Source organism: Megascapheus bottae, chromosome 7, assembly GCF_031878675.1.
Source record: "Megascapheus bottae isolate mThoBot1 chromosome 7, mThoBot2.hap1, whole genome shotgun sequence".
NCBI classification, from domain to species: Eukaryota; Metazoa; Chordata; class Mammalia; order Rodentia; family Geomyidae; genus Megascapheus; species Megascapheus bottae.
This window is the reverse complement of record NC_143515.1, coordinates 68,770,998-68,785,793: the sequence shown is the minus strand read 5'-3', so window position 1 is coordinate 68,785,793 and position 14,796 is coordinate 68,770,998. Positions and strand designations below refer to the sequence as shown.

The window sequence follows — 14,796 nt, the reverse complement described above, 5'->3', positions numbered from 1 at the left end:
CCAGACCCCAGAATGGGCTGAGGCCATGAGCAATGGATGGCAAGGACTGTCACAGGACATGGAATAAAAAGAGGGACAAGGCTGGGAGGGATGGGGTGGGTGCTAAGATGGGTGGCATTAGACCACACAGGATGCAGAGATGCCTCCCTGTGTGACCCACCGCCAGCTCCCCACAGAGCAGGAAAGGGGACCGAAGGCCTGATCAAGTTGGAAGGAAGCAAGTTTGTTTTGTTTTTAATTCCCAGAGGAATGCACTTCGATTGGCAGCTAATGGCAGATCGTCACAGTTCTCTGCAGCTCCAGAATCTATGCCCCAAACCCACATCTCTTTCCTGGCCTGCAAGTCTCTGTCCTTGATCACCTGCTGGAAACCTCCAGCCGCCTGTTCCTAACCCATCTCATTCATCAGGCCCAAAGCCCACACCTCTTCCTACATCCACCACCCAAGTCCTGCACACGGATCAAGACAGACCATGCGTCCATTTGCTGGCCACACGTTCATCTCTGCTTCCTTCTTCCTTCCTAGATGGGTTCCTGGCCTTCTGCCCCTCCTCACACCCCAGTCTCACAGCCAGCATCTCCTCAGTGCAGTCTCCACCTTGCTCCCTTTGAATCCATTTTCCATCCTGAAGCCTGGGTGCTGTCTCTGCCACAAATTAGCTCACACCAACATGGTTTAAAACCTTCCATTGTTTCTCACACCAACTCTCAGGAGAAGCCACGCAGTCCTTGACCAACAAGGATGAAGTCAGCTGGGTCTGTCCCTGTGAACCTCTCCAGGCTCACTGCTCCTTGTTGGATAATTGTTCTGCATCCAAGGAAAATAACCCCCTGCCATTCCCCCAAATACCCCAACCCTTTTCACTCCTCCATGGCTCTGCATGAGCTTTGAATGTGCCTCCCCCAACTTCTGCCCAGCAGAACTCTTGAGTCCAGCCAGTTCTGATGTCAACTGCCTTCTGGCTCCTTTGGCTCCTGCACGGCCTACAGCCCTAGCAAGACCCCTGCTCTTGCCTCCCCTCATTCAACTGTGGACACCTGGAGATCAGAGACATGGTCTCCCTTCCTTCTGCAACCTCAGCAATGAGCTTAACGTGTGGCATACGAGATCACTGATTATTCACTGAATGATGTGCAGTTTGCCAGGCAGCGGGGAGTACAAGTCGGTCCATGAAAAGCCTCCAGCCTAGGGTGAGGGGAGCCAGGAGTTAGTGTGAGATGGTATCGTGGCAGTGGGGTGACACAGGCTCTTGTAGTCACCAATGTTTTCAAGTCCTTCTCAGTTACCTTACCTGTTCTGAAGTCTGCCACTCTCACACCTCTCCCTAAACTCCTGGCAATCTGATATGTGGCAGGGACCTGTGACCAGGATAGAGTGCAGAAATGAGGTGCTGAAGGAATGAGTGGCTGAGCCATGGTGAACGAGCTGCAGCCATCAGGCCTCCCACCCCAACCCCAGTCTAGGCCAGGTGGGAAGAGTGCACTTATAAGCCATGCACAGACGGGCTTCCTCCCTCCTTCTCTACACAGCTCAAAACAGTTGTATGTTCTCCCTCCTCGAGATCTAAGCAGGGCCATGTCTGCTTCATCCTGCAGTATGCAGCCGAGCTCCTGGCAGTTGTCCGCCTCCCCTTCATCCACCCCAGCTACCTGCTCAACGTGGTGGACAATGAGGAGCTGATCAAGTCATCAGAAGCATGTCGGGACCTGGTCAACGAGGCCAAACGCTACCACATGCTGCCCCACGCTCGCCAGGAGATGCAGACACCCCGAACCCGGCCCCGACTCTCAGCGGGTACCAGAGGCCAGGCGTAACTCCCCCTCCCCCATCTCTCTCTGTCTCTCTCTGTCTGTCTCTCAGTCTCCGTGTGTGTGTGTCTCTCTCTGTCTCTCTCTGTCGCATTCTCTCGCTCTCTGTGTCTCCCTCCCTCCCTCCCTCTCCCTCTCTCCCCTGCACGTGCCATGGGGTAAGAAGAGAAGCCAGGCACAGATGCCAGCCGTGGGAGGATATGTCCCGAGGTGCCCATCCATGTCCCCACAGGCGTGGCCGAGGTCATCGTTTTGGTTGGGGGTCGTCAGATGGTGGGGATGACCCAGCGCTCACTGGTGGCCGTCACTTGCTGGAACCCGCAGAACAACAAGTGGTACCCCCTGGCCTCGCTGCCCTTCTATGACCGCGAGTTCTTCAGTGTAGTGAGCGCAGGGGACAACATCTACCTCTCAGGTGAGGCCCCTGGGGCGGGGGTGCGGCTGGGCTTCCCCGGGGGGCCTTCTGCTCACGGCTCCCCCACCTTGGGACTGGGCCAGCTGACTGGTGCCCTGGCTCAGCCCCTGCCTGCTCTCTGCATTCCCACAGGTGGGATGGAGTCAGGAGTGACGCTGGCGGATGTCTGGTGCTACATGTCTCTGCTCGATAACTGGAACCTGGTCTCCAGAATGACAGTCCCGCGCTGCAGACACAACAGCCTCGTCTATGACGGGAAGATTTACACCCTAGGGGGACTGGGTGTGTCAGGCAACGTGGACCACGTGGAGAGGTAAGATGTCCACACTCCCCGCCGGGCATCCTCTCACATTCGTGGAAAGCTAAAGTCACATGCTTCTCAACACCCGCCGAGGTTCCACAGCCTACAGGCAAGGCTGTAAGGGCGACTCAGACACAATCATGGGCAAGGACTGTGGAATGTGAGCTGGAAGCAGCAGGGAGGCATCTTCAGCTGTCCCCAGTCACTGGAGGGGGCCCTTAGGTGTCAGACAAGATGGAGGCCAGGGACCCCATTGACTGGGATATAGGGTGAGCGTGGGGAGGCTGGCCACGTGGTCAGGGTGGCACACTGGTCTGCAGGTGTCATCCTTGAGACTTGCTAGAATTCAGGCTGGAACTCCACGGTCTAACTAGGGGCCCTGCCAGTAGCAGTGCCTCCTTGTCCTGCCAAGCAGGGGCTGCATGCCAGGAAGCTGCCCTCTTTCCTCCATCCCTCACTTCACTTGCATGATAATAGGAAAGAGTCCACACACCACATGAGCAAACTGGGACCACAGTCTCACCAGCCCTCCAGAATGCTGCAGAGAACAAGCTCCAGGTTCACATGTTAGCCGCTCTCCTCGGAAAGTCGTGGAGAGCTTTCTCCCGGAAGCCATAGTGCAGGGTCAGGAATAGGTCCTGGGCCAGAGGCTGCATGGGTAGCTATGTCACATGGGGTCAGGCTGAGGCCCTTTTCCTCAGAGGCATGGGGGTGTTATTGTGGGGTCAGGAGAGGTCCTGGGAAGATATCCTGGACATGTGGAGCGATGGGTGAGTTAGCAAAGGAACTAGAAGGCTGCAGTGCTGGGGAGAAGCTAATGCCCCAGAGGGTGACAAGTCTGGCCGCACATGACCGTCTAGAGATCTTTGTCCCAGGCCTTCCTACACCCTGGCCTGCCAACCTAGCTTCTGCCATTACCTGCCACTTCCCATGTGACAGCCTTTGCCTGTGAAGTCACACATATTCCTCAATTGGATTTTTTTTAATCCCTCAGTGGCTAATTGGACACTTGACAAATGTTACAGCAACAATGGTTTCAGAGTGAGACAGGCTCGGAATGTTCATTGTGGGCTTTTAACTCCCCCAAGTGGAGCCCAGAAATGGCTCCGTAACAACATTTAATTGTCATATTGATTTGAAGATAATGGGGAATCCCTGTGTGATTATGAGTCCTGCTGTTGGACCGGGACCAGCCCTGACAGTGGGGCCTTCAGTGTGACCTGCAGCATGGCCACCGGGAGCCTCAAGCCTTCCAGAAGCTTCAGCTTCCAATCATTTGTCACCCGGTAACGAACACATGAGAAAGGAGACATTTTTTGTGTAGGAGTAAACTGAGCTGGATCTGTCATCCTGCCTTGCTTTTTGTCAGCTATTTTTAATCTCCTAAGACGCTGATTACTCATTTTTTGCAAAGTTATCCTTGTTGACAAATACAGGGATTTGTTCAGGAATCACATACACTAAGAGGCAGAGACACGATTTGCTTGTGTTGGACTCCAGAGCAGCTGCTGTAACACCCAGGGGTTGTCCATACCATCTTTCCCAGGTTGGGGGGGGGGGGGGGGCCGGGCAGGGAATGTCAGCTGGGGCATCATGGGAGCAAGACCACAGTTAGAGTCCCAGTGGATGGAGGAGCCATCTAGGAAAACAGGGAGCACTGAGGGGGCCGTGAGGATCTGTCGGCTGTCCTCAAAGACCCCTGACGAGACCCATGCAAGAGAGGCTGAGGGTGCGGTAGGAGGAATGCCTCCCCAAAAGCAGTCCCCTTTGGGTAAGTCAGCTCCAGGGCCAAATGGTAGCAGTGATGAGAATTCAGGATGACAGGAAGGTCAGCATAATGGGGACAGACGTGAGGGCGCTCTGTTCCTCAGGAGGTACTAATGGTACAAATTGCTATTATATTGATAATGAATGAGATATATGGTGCCTTATAATTATATTACATTACTGTATTACAGGAATAGAGCAAGATTATATAATTATAGATTAAAACAACAGTGCCATAGACAAACCTGTATTATATCATTATATAAATAACCGGGTCTAATATTTTATAGAAATATATTGCTGTAGCTGTGCTTACTGGATAAATGATAGTGGAGCGCCTCACTCGGCGGGTCATTTGCATGTCATTAGCATATCCTTCTCAAGCAGGAAGCTGACAGATTGAGCTGACGGGAGGGCTCGTGGCTTGGCAATCAGCCACCTGGAATAACAAGCTCTCAGGAAATTTGTGTTTGGCGGAATGTGCCATTATACCGAAAGACTGAGGACTAACAGCCACATAATCTTCCTCTGTCTCCAGCTCCTTCTGCAGGAGCTCTATGGATCTTTGCCAGAATGGCTTAAAAAACATATCTGAACTTCTGACACTGTCCAAAACGACACTTGCTCCATTGCACATCCGCCGTGTATCATGCACCTGAGACCCAGTGGCATCAGCCCTGCTGCCCCTGCAGCCTCTTCTCAAATCCAAGGCAGAACAGGATACCATGTGGCTGTCCCCTCCCCGCACACTCTCAGGGATAGGCCACATACCACCCACTTCCCAGGGCACTGAGCTCTGGCCTACATATGGCTCCCTGTACAGCTCACAAGGAAATGTGTAAGCAGTGTGCTTCCCAGGACAATCTACTGGGAGGAAAACACCTCTGGAGGTGCAGTGAGCCTCCTGGGGTCCCCACTTTGGGTCCAGGCACATGCTCAACGGTAAAGGAAGCCATAGACAGGCCCTGCTGGGAGGGCCCTAGTAATTCCTGGCACAGCAAGAGCATCATGGGAGCAGCCCCAAGGAATGCTGGACAGAAATGCTGAGGACAGCATGAAAGAGCCGCCCACCCTGCAGAAAGACCTCAAGAACCCAAGTCCCTCAGCCAGTCTATTTAACACCAGTCCCGCTCTTCCCAACAGCGGCTTCCTGTCCTATTTCCCTTGTCTTTTCAGGAGCCATGATTTCATCACTTCTCTCACCTGGATACTTTGTCCTACAGCACACATATAGCAGATCTGTTCCACTGGACTCATTGCCTTCATGCTGCCTTGAGGCTGATGGGAAAATCCCATCGTCCTGCAGACTGCCTCTGCAGTGCCTTCACCTACCTCAGCTGCTGCGAGGAAGGCTTTTGGGTTTACTTTGTCAGCCATTTGCCCCACTCAAGAGCAGGTGTTTTCTCTTCTCCACTCCCCCCCTCCCTTCCCCCTCAACTCCCCTCCAACATTCACACACACACACATACACACACACACACACACACACACACACACACACGCACACACACACACACAAACACACGCACGCGCACATGCACACACAAAATCTTTACTCCTTTTTTTTAGTCAGTCATGAGACTTGAAATCTGGGCCTGGACACTATTCCCAAGCTCTTCAGCTCAAGGCTAACACTCTGCCTCTTGAGCCACAGTGCCACTTCCAGTTTTCCAGTGGAAATAAGAGTCTCACAGACTTTCCTGCCGGGGCCGGCTTTGATCCACAATCCTCAGCTCTCAGTCTGAGTAGCTCTCAATCTGAGCCATCAACACCCGGCTCCCCCCATTGTTTTGGCCAATTCGGTCTCCTGCTTCCCAGAAAAATGGGGCCATCAGTCCATAACTTACTTATCTTCCTGCTCACTCCAACAAATGTCTCAGCACTCCTGCCATCCTTGGCTTCTCTTCTGCCCAGATGCACTCTGGTCCCCTGCTCGCACTGGATTCAATCTGAGTGTGCTCTTTCACCACAAAGCCTTATATCATCAACTCTCCATCTTGTTGTTGAGACAGAGTCTCACTGTGCTTCCTATACTGCTCTCAAATTTCTGGGCAGACAATTCTCTCTTTGTCCATAGAGATTGGTTCTAGGACACCACAGGTACCCAAATTGATGGTGGACGTGTACATATATAACCAATGCATACCACACCTTCAGAATGCTTTAAATCATCTCAGCACTACTCATAATGCCTAATGCATTTAATAACTGCTCTTCAGTATTGTTTGGGAAATTATAACAAAACGAAAACAGGTGTTCAGTACAGATGCATTTTTTCTCAAATATTTTCTATCTGCAGTTGGTTGAATCCACGGATGTGAAATGCACCAATATGGAGGCCCAACTGCATGTTTAGTTTTTCCTTATCTAGTGGGGCTTCTTCCCATCTGCAGGATGGAAATGCAATTGCACACACACACACACACACACACACACACACACAGTACCACCACCAAAAGAAAACAAACCTTGTGGTATGCTGATGTGTCTCAAACTAACTTGTGACAACTAACTTAAAAATTAAATTACATACCTTTACAATTATGTACTGAAAGCATAGATGAGCCATACTCACAGCTCATGACTGCCCGGTTGTCTGTCACATTTTCCCCATCTCTGCTCTTCCAAGCCTAGAGAATGGTGCCACAGCTGGTGCCCCCTCCCTCATCCAGCTGCTAACCTAAAGGCAAATTGGTGGTGTAGCAGATGCTACACACTGGGATGTTTTTTTGGTTTTTTTTTTCTTGGATGGATGACTGGTCACCATTGATGTACAGTCACCTGACAAAATCCTCTTTGCCTCCATATCCCTTTCTGGGTGCTACCCTCACTGCCTCTCTCTACTGCTAAGTTCCTTCTAAGTAAAACTTAGGTCCACTCTTTCCAATCTCCACAATGGAGCCTCCCTTTGGGTCTCCACATACAACAGCTTCTGTTCCCCTGGTCTTCTAGAGCACCTTTGACCACAGACACCCCATGAGCTGTTTGAGACATGGAGCCTCTCACCATAACCTCTCCACATGAAGCTCTCTGCCTTCTGTCAGAGGGAGATGGCTACCACGAGGCTCACAGCCAGTGCTCCCTTAGAACATGTCCTCGGCCTAAGGCTACCTGTGCTCTTTAACCATCATTCACTTCTTGGCTGCAGTTTCCTCCTTCATGCCAGTGGGCCCGGAGCTCAATATCCAGCCCAGACCCAGATACTTGTCTTCCCGCTGCACACCCCTAACCTGCCCATGTCACTCTCTCTAAGCTTCCTGGAGTAGACTTGTCTAGTCGCTGTGCCTCTAGCCTCCTCCCTGAAGCCCTTCTCCACCCTGCACGGTGACCTCTCAGAGTCCCCTTTGATCGTGTTCTTTCCTGCTGAAATATTCAGGGCTCCTCCACTGTCCTGCACACAAAGCTGCATCCCTGACCTCTGTATGCGTGGCCTTCTCATCCACCTGATCTCCAGCCATTCCAGACTACTCCAAGGGTGACCTGTGCCCTCAGCTCAGCTGGGATGGCCCCTTCCCCCTCTAGACCCAGCCTAGGATCACTCCTCCAAGAGGTCTCGTCCGACCTGTGAAGGGGGGATGCCCTCCTGTGTACAGTGTGAGCCCCTTGCTCGCCGCCCACCACTCGCCAGCCCTGCATGGTCACCTGTTCCCGAGCTTTGTCTGTCTTCCCCACTGGGCTTCAGTTCCCCGAAGTCAGCAGTGGCCCTTGGTTCTCCCAGTTCTCTCTAGTTTCCAGCCCAGAGCCTGGGATGCTTCGTGTAGGATTGCCACAGAGAAGGGTGGGACTGGCCAGCACAGAGGGCCAGTGGGCCTAGTAATGGGCCCCTCACATGAGAAAGGCAGGATCGAGACAGGCCCACGAGGCCTGGTGAGCCAGTGGGGAACAGACCTGGGAAGCCCCCAGGGACTGCACTGCAGGCTGCAGCTGTCAGGGCAGCTGTGCTCCACGCCTGCGGCTAGGTCCTTTTCCTGAACAAAGCCCCTCTTGCCACAGGTATGACACCATCACAAACCAATGGGAAGCAGTGGCTCCTCTGCCCAAAGCAGTGCACTCAGCAGCAGCCACCGTGTGCGGTGGCAAGATCTATGTGTTCGGTGGGGTGAACGAGGCAGGCCGGGCTGCGGGAGTCCTCCAGTCCTACGTGCCTCAGACCAACACGTGGAGCTTCATCGAGTCCCCAATGATAGGTGAGCCAGTATGCTTCCTCCCCGCTCTGATCCATTCATCCTCTGCAGCCCGAGCCAAGTCAGGCTAAGCTGAGAGACTCTGCACACCCACATCTGGGGCAGTGAATGGGTCCCCAGAGCCCAGGGCAGCCGGGGGTTGTAGCACCTGGAGAAGGGCAAGGCAGTCAAGATCCCAGGTGACTCTGGCCCTGGGCCCACCATCACGTCGGTCTGTGGCATACAGGGGTGGGGGTGAGTGATCTGCCTGGGGAGACAGGAGAGGGGATGCTGGGGCCACACACTTTGACTTGCTGACCCTGCTGTCCTCACAGACAACAAGTATGCACCTGCAGTCACCCTGAATGGCTTCGTGTTCATCCTGGGTGGAGCTTATGCCAGGGCCACCACCATCTATGACCCAGACAAAGGGAACATCAAGGCAGGCCCCAACATGAACCACTCTCGCCAGTTCTGCAGGTAAGGCAGATCCCCTGGGGTTGGGTGTGATCACAGGGGCTTACAACTTTCGCATGGCCAAAGCAGTTTCCAGATATCAGTGGAGCAGAGCCGAGCAGGGGGCTCCCGGGAGCCCCACCCTGCTACTCCATTGACTCATCTCACACTGGGAGATGTAGCAAAGCCATCTTCCTCTCTATGAGAAACGAGGCCAGCTCTCTCTCAGATGTCTTCCAGGGACAGTGGCTGCTCAGGGTCATGCCTGTGGCCCTTAGGGACTAGATAAGTTGAAGGACACAAGCATAGCTGATCTGGAGCCTCTATGCCAGGGAAGAACACCTAGGGTCCTGCCTCTGCAAGAAGAGGAGACACAGAATAGCTTGAACTCTAAAAATGAGCCACAAGTCACCCCATTATCAGCCGGCCACAGCAGATTCTCCCTGAAGATACTTTGTACAAATGCAGAAGTAGTCTTTAGGGTGTGAATAGCACGAAGCATTGAGTACTGACTATTTGTGTAGCATGGCTAGAAAAGATACAGCCCTACTCCAAGCACATTAAACAACTTGGACAAATAACTCCTGGCTTGGGAAAGTTCTATGTAAGAAACAGCCATGGGGCCAGAAAACTGCTTAGCCCCTGCTGGCTCTCCAGCTCCAGCGCTGTCCTCCGTGTAATATGCAGGGCAGTCACTGTCCATCAACACTACGGGCCACGATGAGGAGGGGCCCACCTCATCTGAGACTGAAGGCCAGGGGAGGTGTAAGCAAGAGGAGTGGGAAAAGGTTGGCCATAAAAGGAGAATCGTGAGGACCTGGGGGCATGGAACTGGAAAGCAGGCTAGAAGCCTTACAGCCTAAGTCCGTCCACCTTCACGTGTCCTGTGTGAGTCATACCAGACACAAGTAGAGCCTCTGGAAAGCAGTGTGTCTCAAACACAGTGGCTCACTTGCATTCTGCCCAAGAGGCAGAGATTCCGAGGGTTCCAGTTTGAGACCAACCCAGACACAAGAGAGAGACCCCACCTCAATGAATAAGCAGGTGTGGTGGCAGACACCCATCGTCCCCGCTATGTAGAAAGATCACAACCTGAAGCCAGCCCCAGTCAGAAACGAGAGACCTTACCTGAGAAATCATTAAAGCATGAAAGAGCTGAGGGCACAGCTGAAGGGGTATCGTACCTGACTAGCAAGTGGGAAGCTTTAGGTTCAAACCATAAGGCTACCAAAAGCAAATTAAAGAGAGAAAGAGAGAGAGACAGAGAGAGAGACAGATCAGGGGGATAGATAATCAAGAAGAAATAGCCTCTGGGGACAATGAAAGTGAGGCCAGAAACAAGGCTCTGGGCATCAGTGGAAAGGGGCAGAAGCTATGCTGAGGGAGAAAGAGCAGAGGGGAGGAGATGCTGAGCTGTCTGAACGGGAGGAGCTGGTCAGGAAGACCAGGACCAAGCTAGCCAGAGTCTCCCAAGGAAGAGGTCCGCCATTGCTCACCCTCAGCCCATGCCGGATCCTTGCAGCCATGGACGGACTGCAGACAGCAGGCCCAACGCACAGGCATGGAGGAGACAGGGTAGAAAGGCTGGAGCCTGAGCCCTGGACTGAGGCAGACCTCGCAGGCAGGTGGTGATGGTGCTGAGCCAGGTTCTGGCGTCCTTGAGTCATAGCCCAACGAGAAGACGCTGCAGAGCCACCCTACAAACGACGTCCGGTAACGGTTTAGAGGTGGAGCCGAGGGCTGATACCAGAGTTAGCTCAGCAGGGCTGAGAGGGAGGCTGGGGCTACAGTACAACATCTGGTTATCCCTGGAGGACCGGTGTTTCGCTAGCCCAGGACAGAAGGCAAAGTATGGCCGCCAGATCCCACACCTCTGCCGGAGGTTGTGTGTTGTACTGGGGATCCTGAGCAGGAGTTCACGGCCTGATACTCTGCCCGCTTCCCTCTGGCAGTGCCGTGGTGCTGGATGGCAAGATTTATGCAACTGGAGGCCTCGTGAGCAGCGAGGGGCCTGCACTGGGCAACATGGAAGCCTACGAGCCCGCCACCAACACGTGGGCCCTTCTCCCACACATGCCCTGCCCTGTGTTCAGACACGGCTGCGTGGTGATAAAGAAATACATTCAGAGCGGCTGACATCAGCAGAAAGCCCACAGCAAGACTGGGGATAAAGTCTGGTGAGGCAAATGCTATACACAATGATCATTTCTTTCAACAACACCAGTAAGAGGCCCACAAAACACAATCCAGGAACTCACTGCGCTACACATGTTGACTATTCTCTACATTTGAATGTAGGAAAATCATCCTCAGCCTTTGGGTGAGCCGGGCATGGCGTTCTGGGCGGCAGGAACAGGGGACGGTGCCCAGCCCTGACCCAGTGGCTCCCGCAGGGGCGCGTGCTCTAAAGCCAGGCGCTCGCTCACTCTACCCGGTGCAATATTTCACAGATATTTTTATGTTCAACTGGGAGAGAGAAGCTGTGTTTCCCTTGCTGCAGAGCAGGTTTGATTCCTAATCCACCATGGATCAGTTAGCCTATGACAATATTGGGTATCAGGCTTTTTTGGAAGAAGATCAAAGTGTCCTTATCACTTTGATTCCTACTTTTGTTTTTTGGTTTTTGGTTTTTGTTTTTAAACCAGTCTATACTTTCAAGGGGCTGAGGGGAAACGGGGGACAGGACTGTGTAGCACGGGGTTTAGGCTGTGCTGCCAGCCCCCACCCCGGGCTGGATGGAAGGGAATCCGGCCGGCCGCACACAGGGCCTCTGGGGGACGGCCAGCTGTCCTTCATGAGCTTTTCTACCATGTTTTTTGTTGTTGTTGTCGTTCTTTTTTGCTGGAGAAGGACAAGGCAGTTGTGCTAGCTTTCTCTTATCCAATATGAATTATTTAGCTTTTTTCCAAGGCATTTTCTTGATAAACAAAAAGGCTATTTTTAAGTAGGGAGAGGAGGAGGCCGCGGGAGGCATGGTGTGGGAACTCCCGTAGTTCTTCGTGGGTAGTGCCAGAGCAGGGGGAGGGGTGGGGCGCTGGCTCTCTCGTTTTTCTATGTGCAGAATAGAGGATCTCTCCTGGGATGGGCCATGCCCTCACTTTATTTTTGGAGAAAAAAAAAAAGTAACTCCCAGACAATCCTGTAAAGACTGTGCCTCGTTGAAGGCATTGTCAGAGGAAGAAGGGTCTATTCCTAGAAAGAGCTGGCTCCTGACACCAGCTCAGCTCCCTCCATGAGGTAAAGCTGAGGACCCAGGCCAGGGGGAGGAAGGGACCCCGGGAGGGAGAAAAAAAATGTCTACAAAGCACAGGAGACTATTTTTGATATTTATAGCTATATATTAAGGCACCTCCCGCAAGAGCTCTTGGGACAGGGGCAGCCTTCTTAGATGAGCCATGACAGCCAAGGCCTGACGAGCAGAATTACTCTCCTCACCACACATGAGCATGAGCAAAGGAAAGCCAGAAAGGAGGTCCCGCCAAGGCTCCAAAGAGAAAAGCCTTCCCACCAGTCCTTAGACCCTCAAACCTCACCCGGTCAGCAGTTTCCATTCCAAGAGCAGGAAGAAAGAGGCCACCTCTGCGCTGTTTAGTTGAAGTTGGAACTAAATCCACACTCACTATCTGGGAAGTCAGCTAGCTCGTCATCACTCCATGGTATCAACCATTTCTCAAGGAGTAAGAGGCAGGACATGCTTTCCATCTCTCAGTATCTGATGACACAGAAGCGTTCCAATGCTAATCTCGGGCATCCACTTCTGACACTTACAAGTGTGGCTCCCCCTTGGACAAGATACCGAGCTTCGTTATGCAGTTTTTAATAATATTATTTATTATTTTAAAAAGAAAAGTAATAAGCACAAAACTACATACATTGTATGTCATTTAAAGTATTTATGTCAAACAGGGTGCAAGTGTGAGCCCAAGGACTGGAGCACAAATTTCTAACTGCCTGGGGCAGGGCGAATATGAGCATGGTGGTGTTTGTCTGCCTCCAAGGGAGGTGTTAGTGGCCAACAAGACTCCACGCAGATGGCACTGAAATTCCGTTTCTCTCCTCACCTCTCACACTGGAGCAAAACTGGCTATTTCTGTGAATGATATAAAACAGGGTTCTCTGTAATGGTATTGTACATAGTATATGTTTATTGTTAAGTTCTTGTTATATTATAATAAATATATTTATAGATCTAGACTCGGAAGCCAGTGTCATGTCCTTGTGTGCCACGGTGACCCAAGCCCATGTGTAGGGCCACTTTTCCTCCTGGACATCCCGGGACTGGGTTCTCTTAGACAGAACTGAAAAGACGGGGCTCTGGCTGGGCGTGGTGGCTCACGCCTGTAATCCCAGCTACTCAGGAGGCTGAGATCTGAGGATCAAGCCTCAAAGCCAGCCTGGGCACTAACACACTAAAGTCAATGAGACTCTTATCTCCAGTTAATCACCAGAAAACTGGAAGTGGTGCTGAGGCTCAAGGGGTAGGTAGGTAGCCTTGAGCTGAAGAGCTCAGGGACAACACCCAGGCCTAGAGTTCAAGTCCCACAACCTACACAAAAAGAGGGAAAAGCAAAAGACAATATTCAGGCTGAGCACTACCTATAATCCCAGCTACTTGGGAAGTGGGTATTGGGCGGGTCATAGAGAACAGCCTGGGCAAAAGATGTTTAAGAGATCACATCGCAACAGAAAAAAACTGGTTGTGGTGGTATGTGTCCGTCATCTCAGCTACAGAAGGAAGCACAAATAGGAGGATTGAAGTCCAGGCTGCCTTGGGTACAAAGCAAGATCGGAACAAAAGGGGCTGAAGGTGCAACTCAACAATAGAGTGCTTGCCTATAAACAGGGAGCTCTGAGTTCAACTTCAGTACACAAAAAAAAAAAGAGACAGAGAGACAGAGGACTGTTTAACAAGGAACATGCCAAGAAAGGGAACTGCCATAGAGGACAGTCAACCATCAACGCTGAAAGAAAGTTGGAAAGGCTCTGTAAGAGACCCTAGGAACATTCTGTTAGTGTAAGTGTACTTGCTGCTCTATACACTGGTAAGTAAAAGTTGCCATGTTCCGACAACAGGAACACAACACCTCAGGAAGACCGACGTGTGGTTCTACACTAGATCCAGCCAGGTTGGCTCGACAGCCACCCAAGGCATTCCTTAGCCAGCCACACACCCTACTTGGCTGGACCCAGGATGTCTGTGCAGGGATCCCTGGAGCAAAACAGCACACCACTGGGTGGGATTGCTCACTCAGCAGGGAAAGTGCTTAGATTTAGCAGGTGGGTAAGAAAAGGTAGATTTACCAGCAGTGCCATCCACACGAAGGGTCTCACATCCTCATTTCCAAAATCTACAAAGCCCTAATGGCTCCTTGAAAGGAAAACCCTAAAGAAGGCAGGTACATATGTGCGTGTGTGTGTGTGTGTGTGTGTGTGTGTGTGTGTGTGTGTGTGTGTGTGTGTATAGCGGGGGAGGTTGTGGGATTTTCCTGAGAACTTATGGGACGCTTTGCGTGAAGAGCAGACCTTACCCTTGTCAAGCAAAGATATGCGGTCATGTCCGCCAGAACACCAGTCTTGAGGAAAGGACAGAGGATGTCTAGACTAGATGGCAGTCATTAAGAGCTAAAATTATAATCTGTAATGATAATCAAGCAAGAGTTTTGTTAGCTTCCTTTTTGCTTACTTCATTTCCCTAAAATCAAGGGAAGCATCCGCTGGGTGGGTGAAGAGTCTGTGTTATTTTAGACTTGACTCTGGGTAGCAAACAAATAAAGTTTTCCTGTGAGAGCTTCGCTCAGAACCCCGAGAAGAATCAGCACACAAGGATAGGAAAGAAATTTCCCATAACAGCTACAGAAGAGGCTTGGTGTGTGTGTGTGTGTGTG

The 14,796-nt window shown here is 51.8% G+C and overlaps 1 protein-coding gene across 2 annotated transcripts in view; it reads left to right on the top strand.

Annotated features, from left to right (window-relative positions):
• The window catches only part of Klhl29 (kelch like family member 29), a 280,806-nt gene extending 267,718 nt beyond the window's left edge, over positions 1-13,088 (top strand). The window contains exons 8-14 of one of the 2 annotated variants that reach the window (XM_090337381.1): positions 1,597-1,795; positions 2,042-2,224; positions 2,357-2,537; positions 8,286-8,479; positions 8,791-8,935; positions 10,864-11,088; positions 12,818-13,088. In XM_090337381.1, the coding sequence (XP_090193507.1) occupies positions 1,597-1,795; positions 2,042-2,224; positions 2,357-2,537; positions 8,286-8,479; positions 8,791-8,935; positions 10,864-11,047 (1,086 nt within the window). In that variant the 3' untranslated portion in view covers positions 11,048-11,088; positions 12,818-13,088. Of the gene's footprint in view, positions 1-1,596; positions 1,796-2,041; positions 2,225-2,356; positions 2,538-8,285; positions 8,480-8,790; positions 8,936-10,863 lie in introns of both variants that reach the window. The other variant, XM_090337382.1, reaches the window with a different exon arrangement.
• Positions 13,089-14,796: the final 1,708 nt, after the last annotated feature.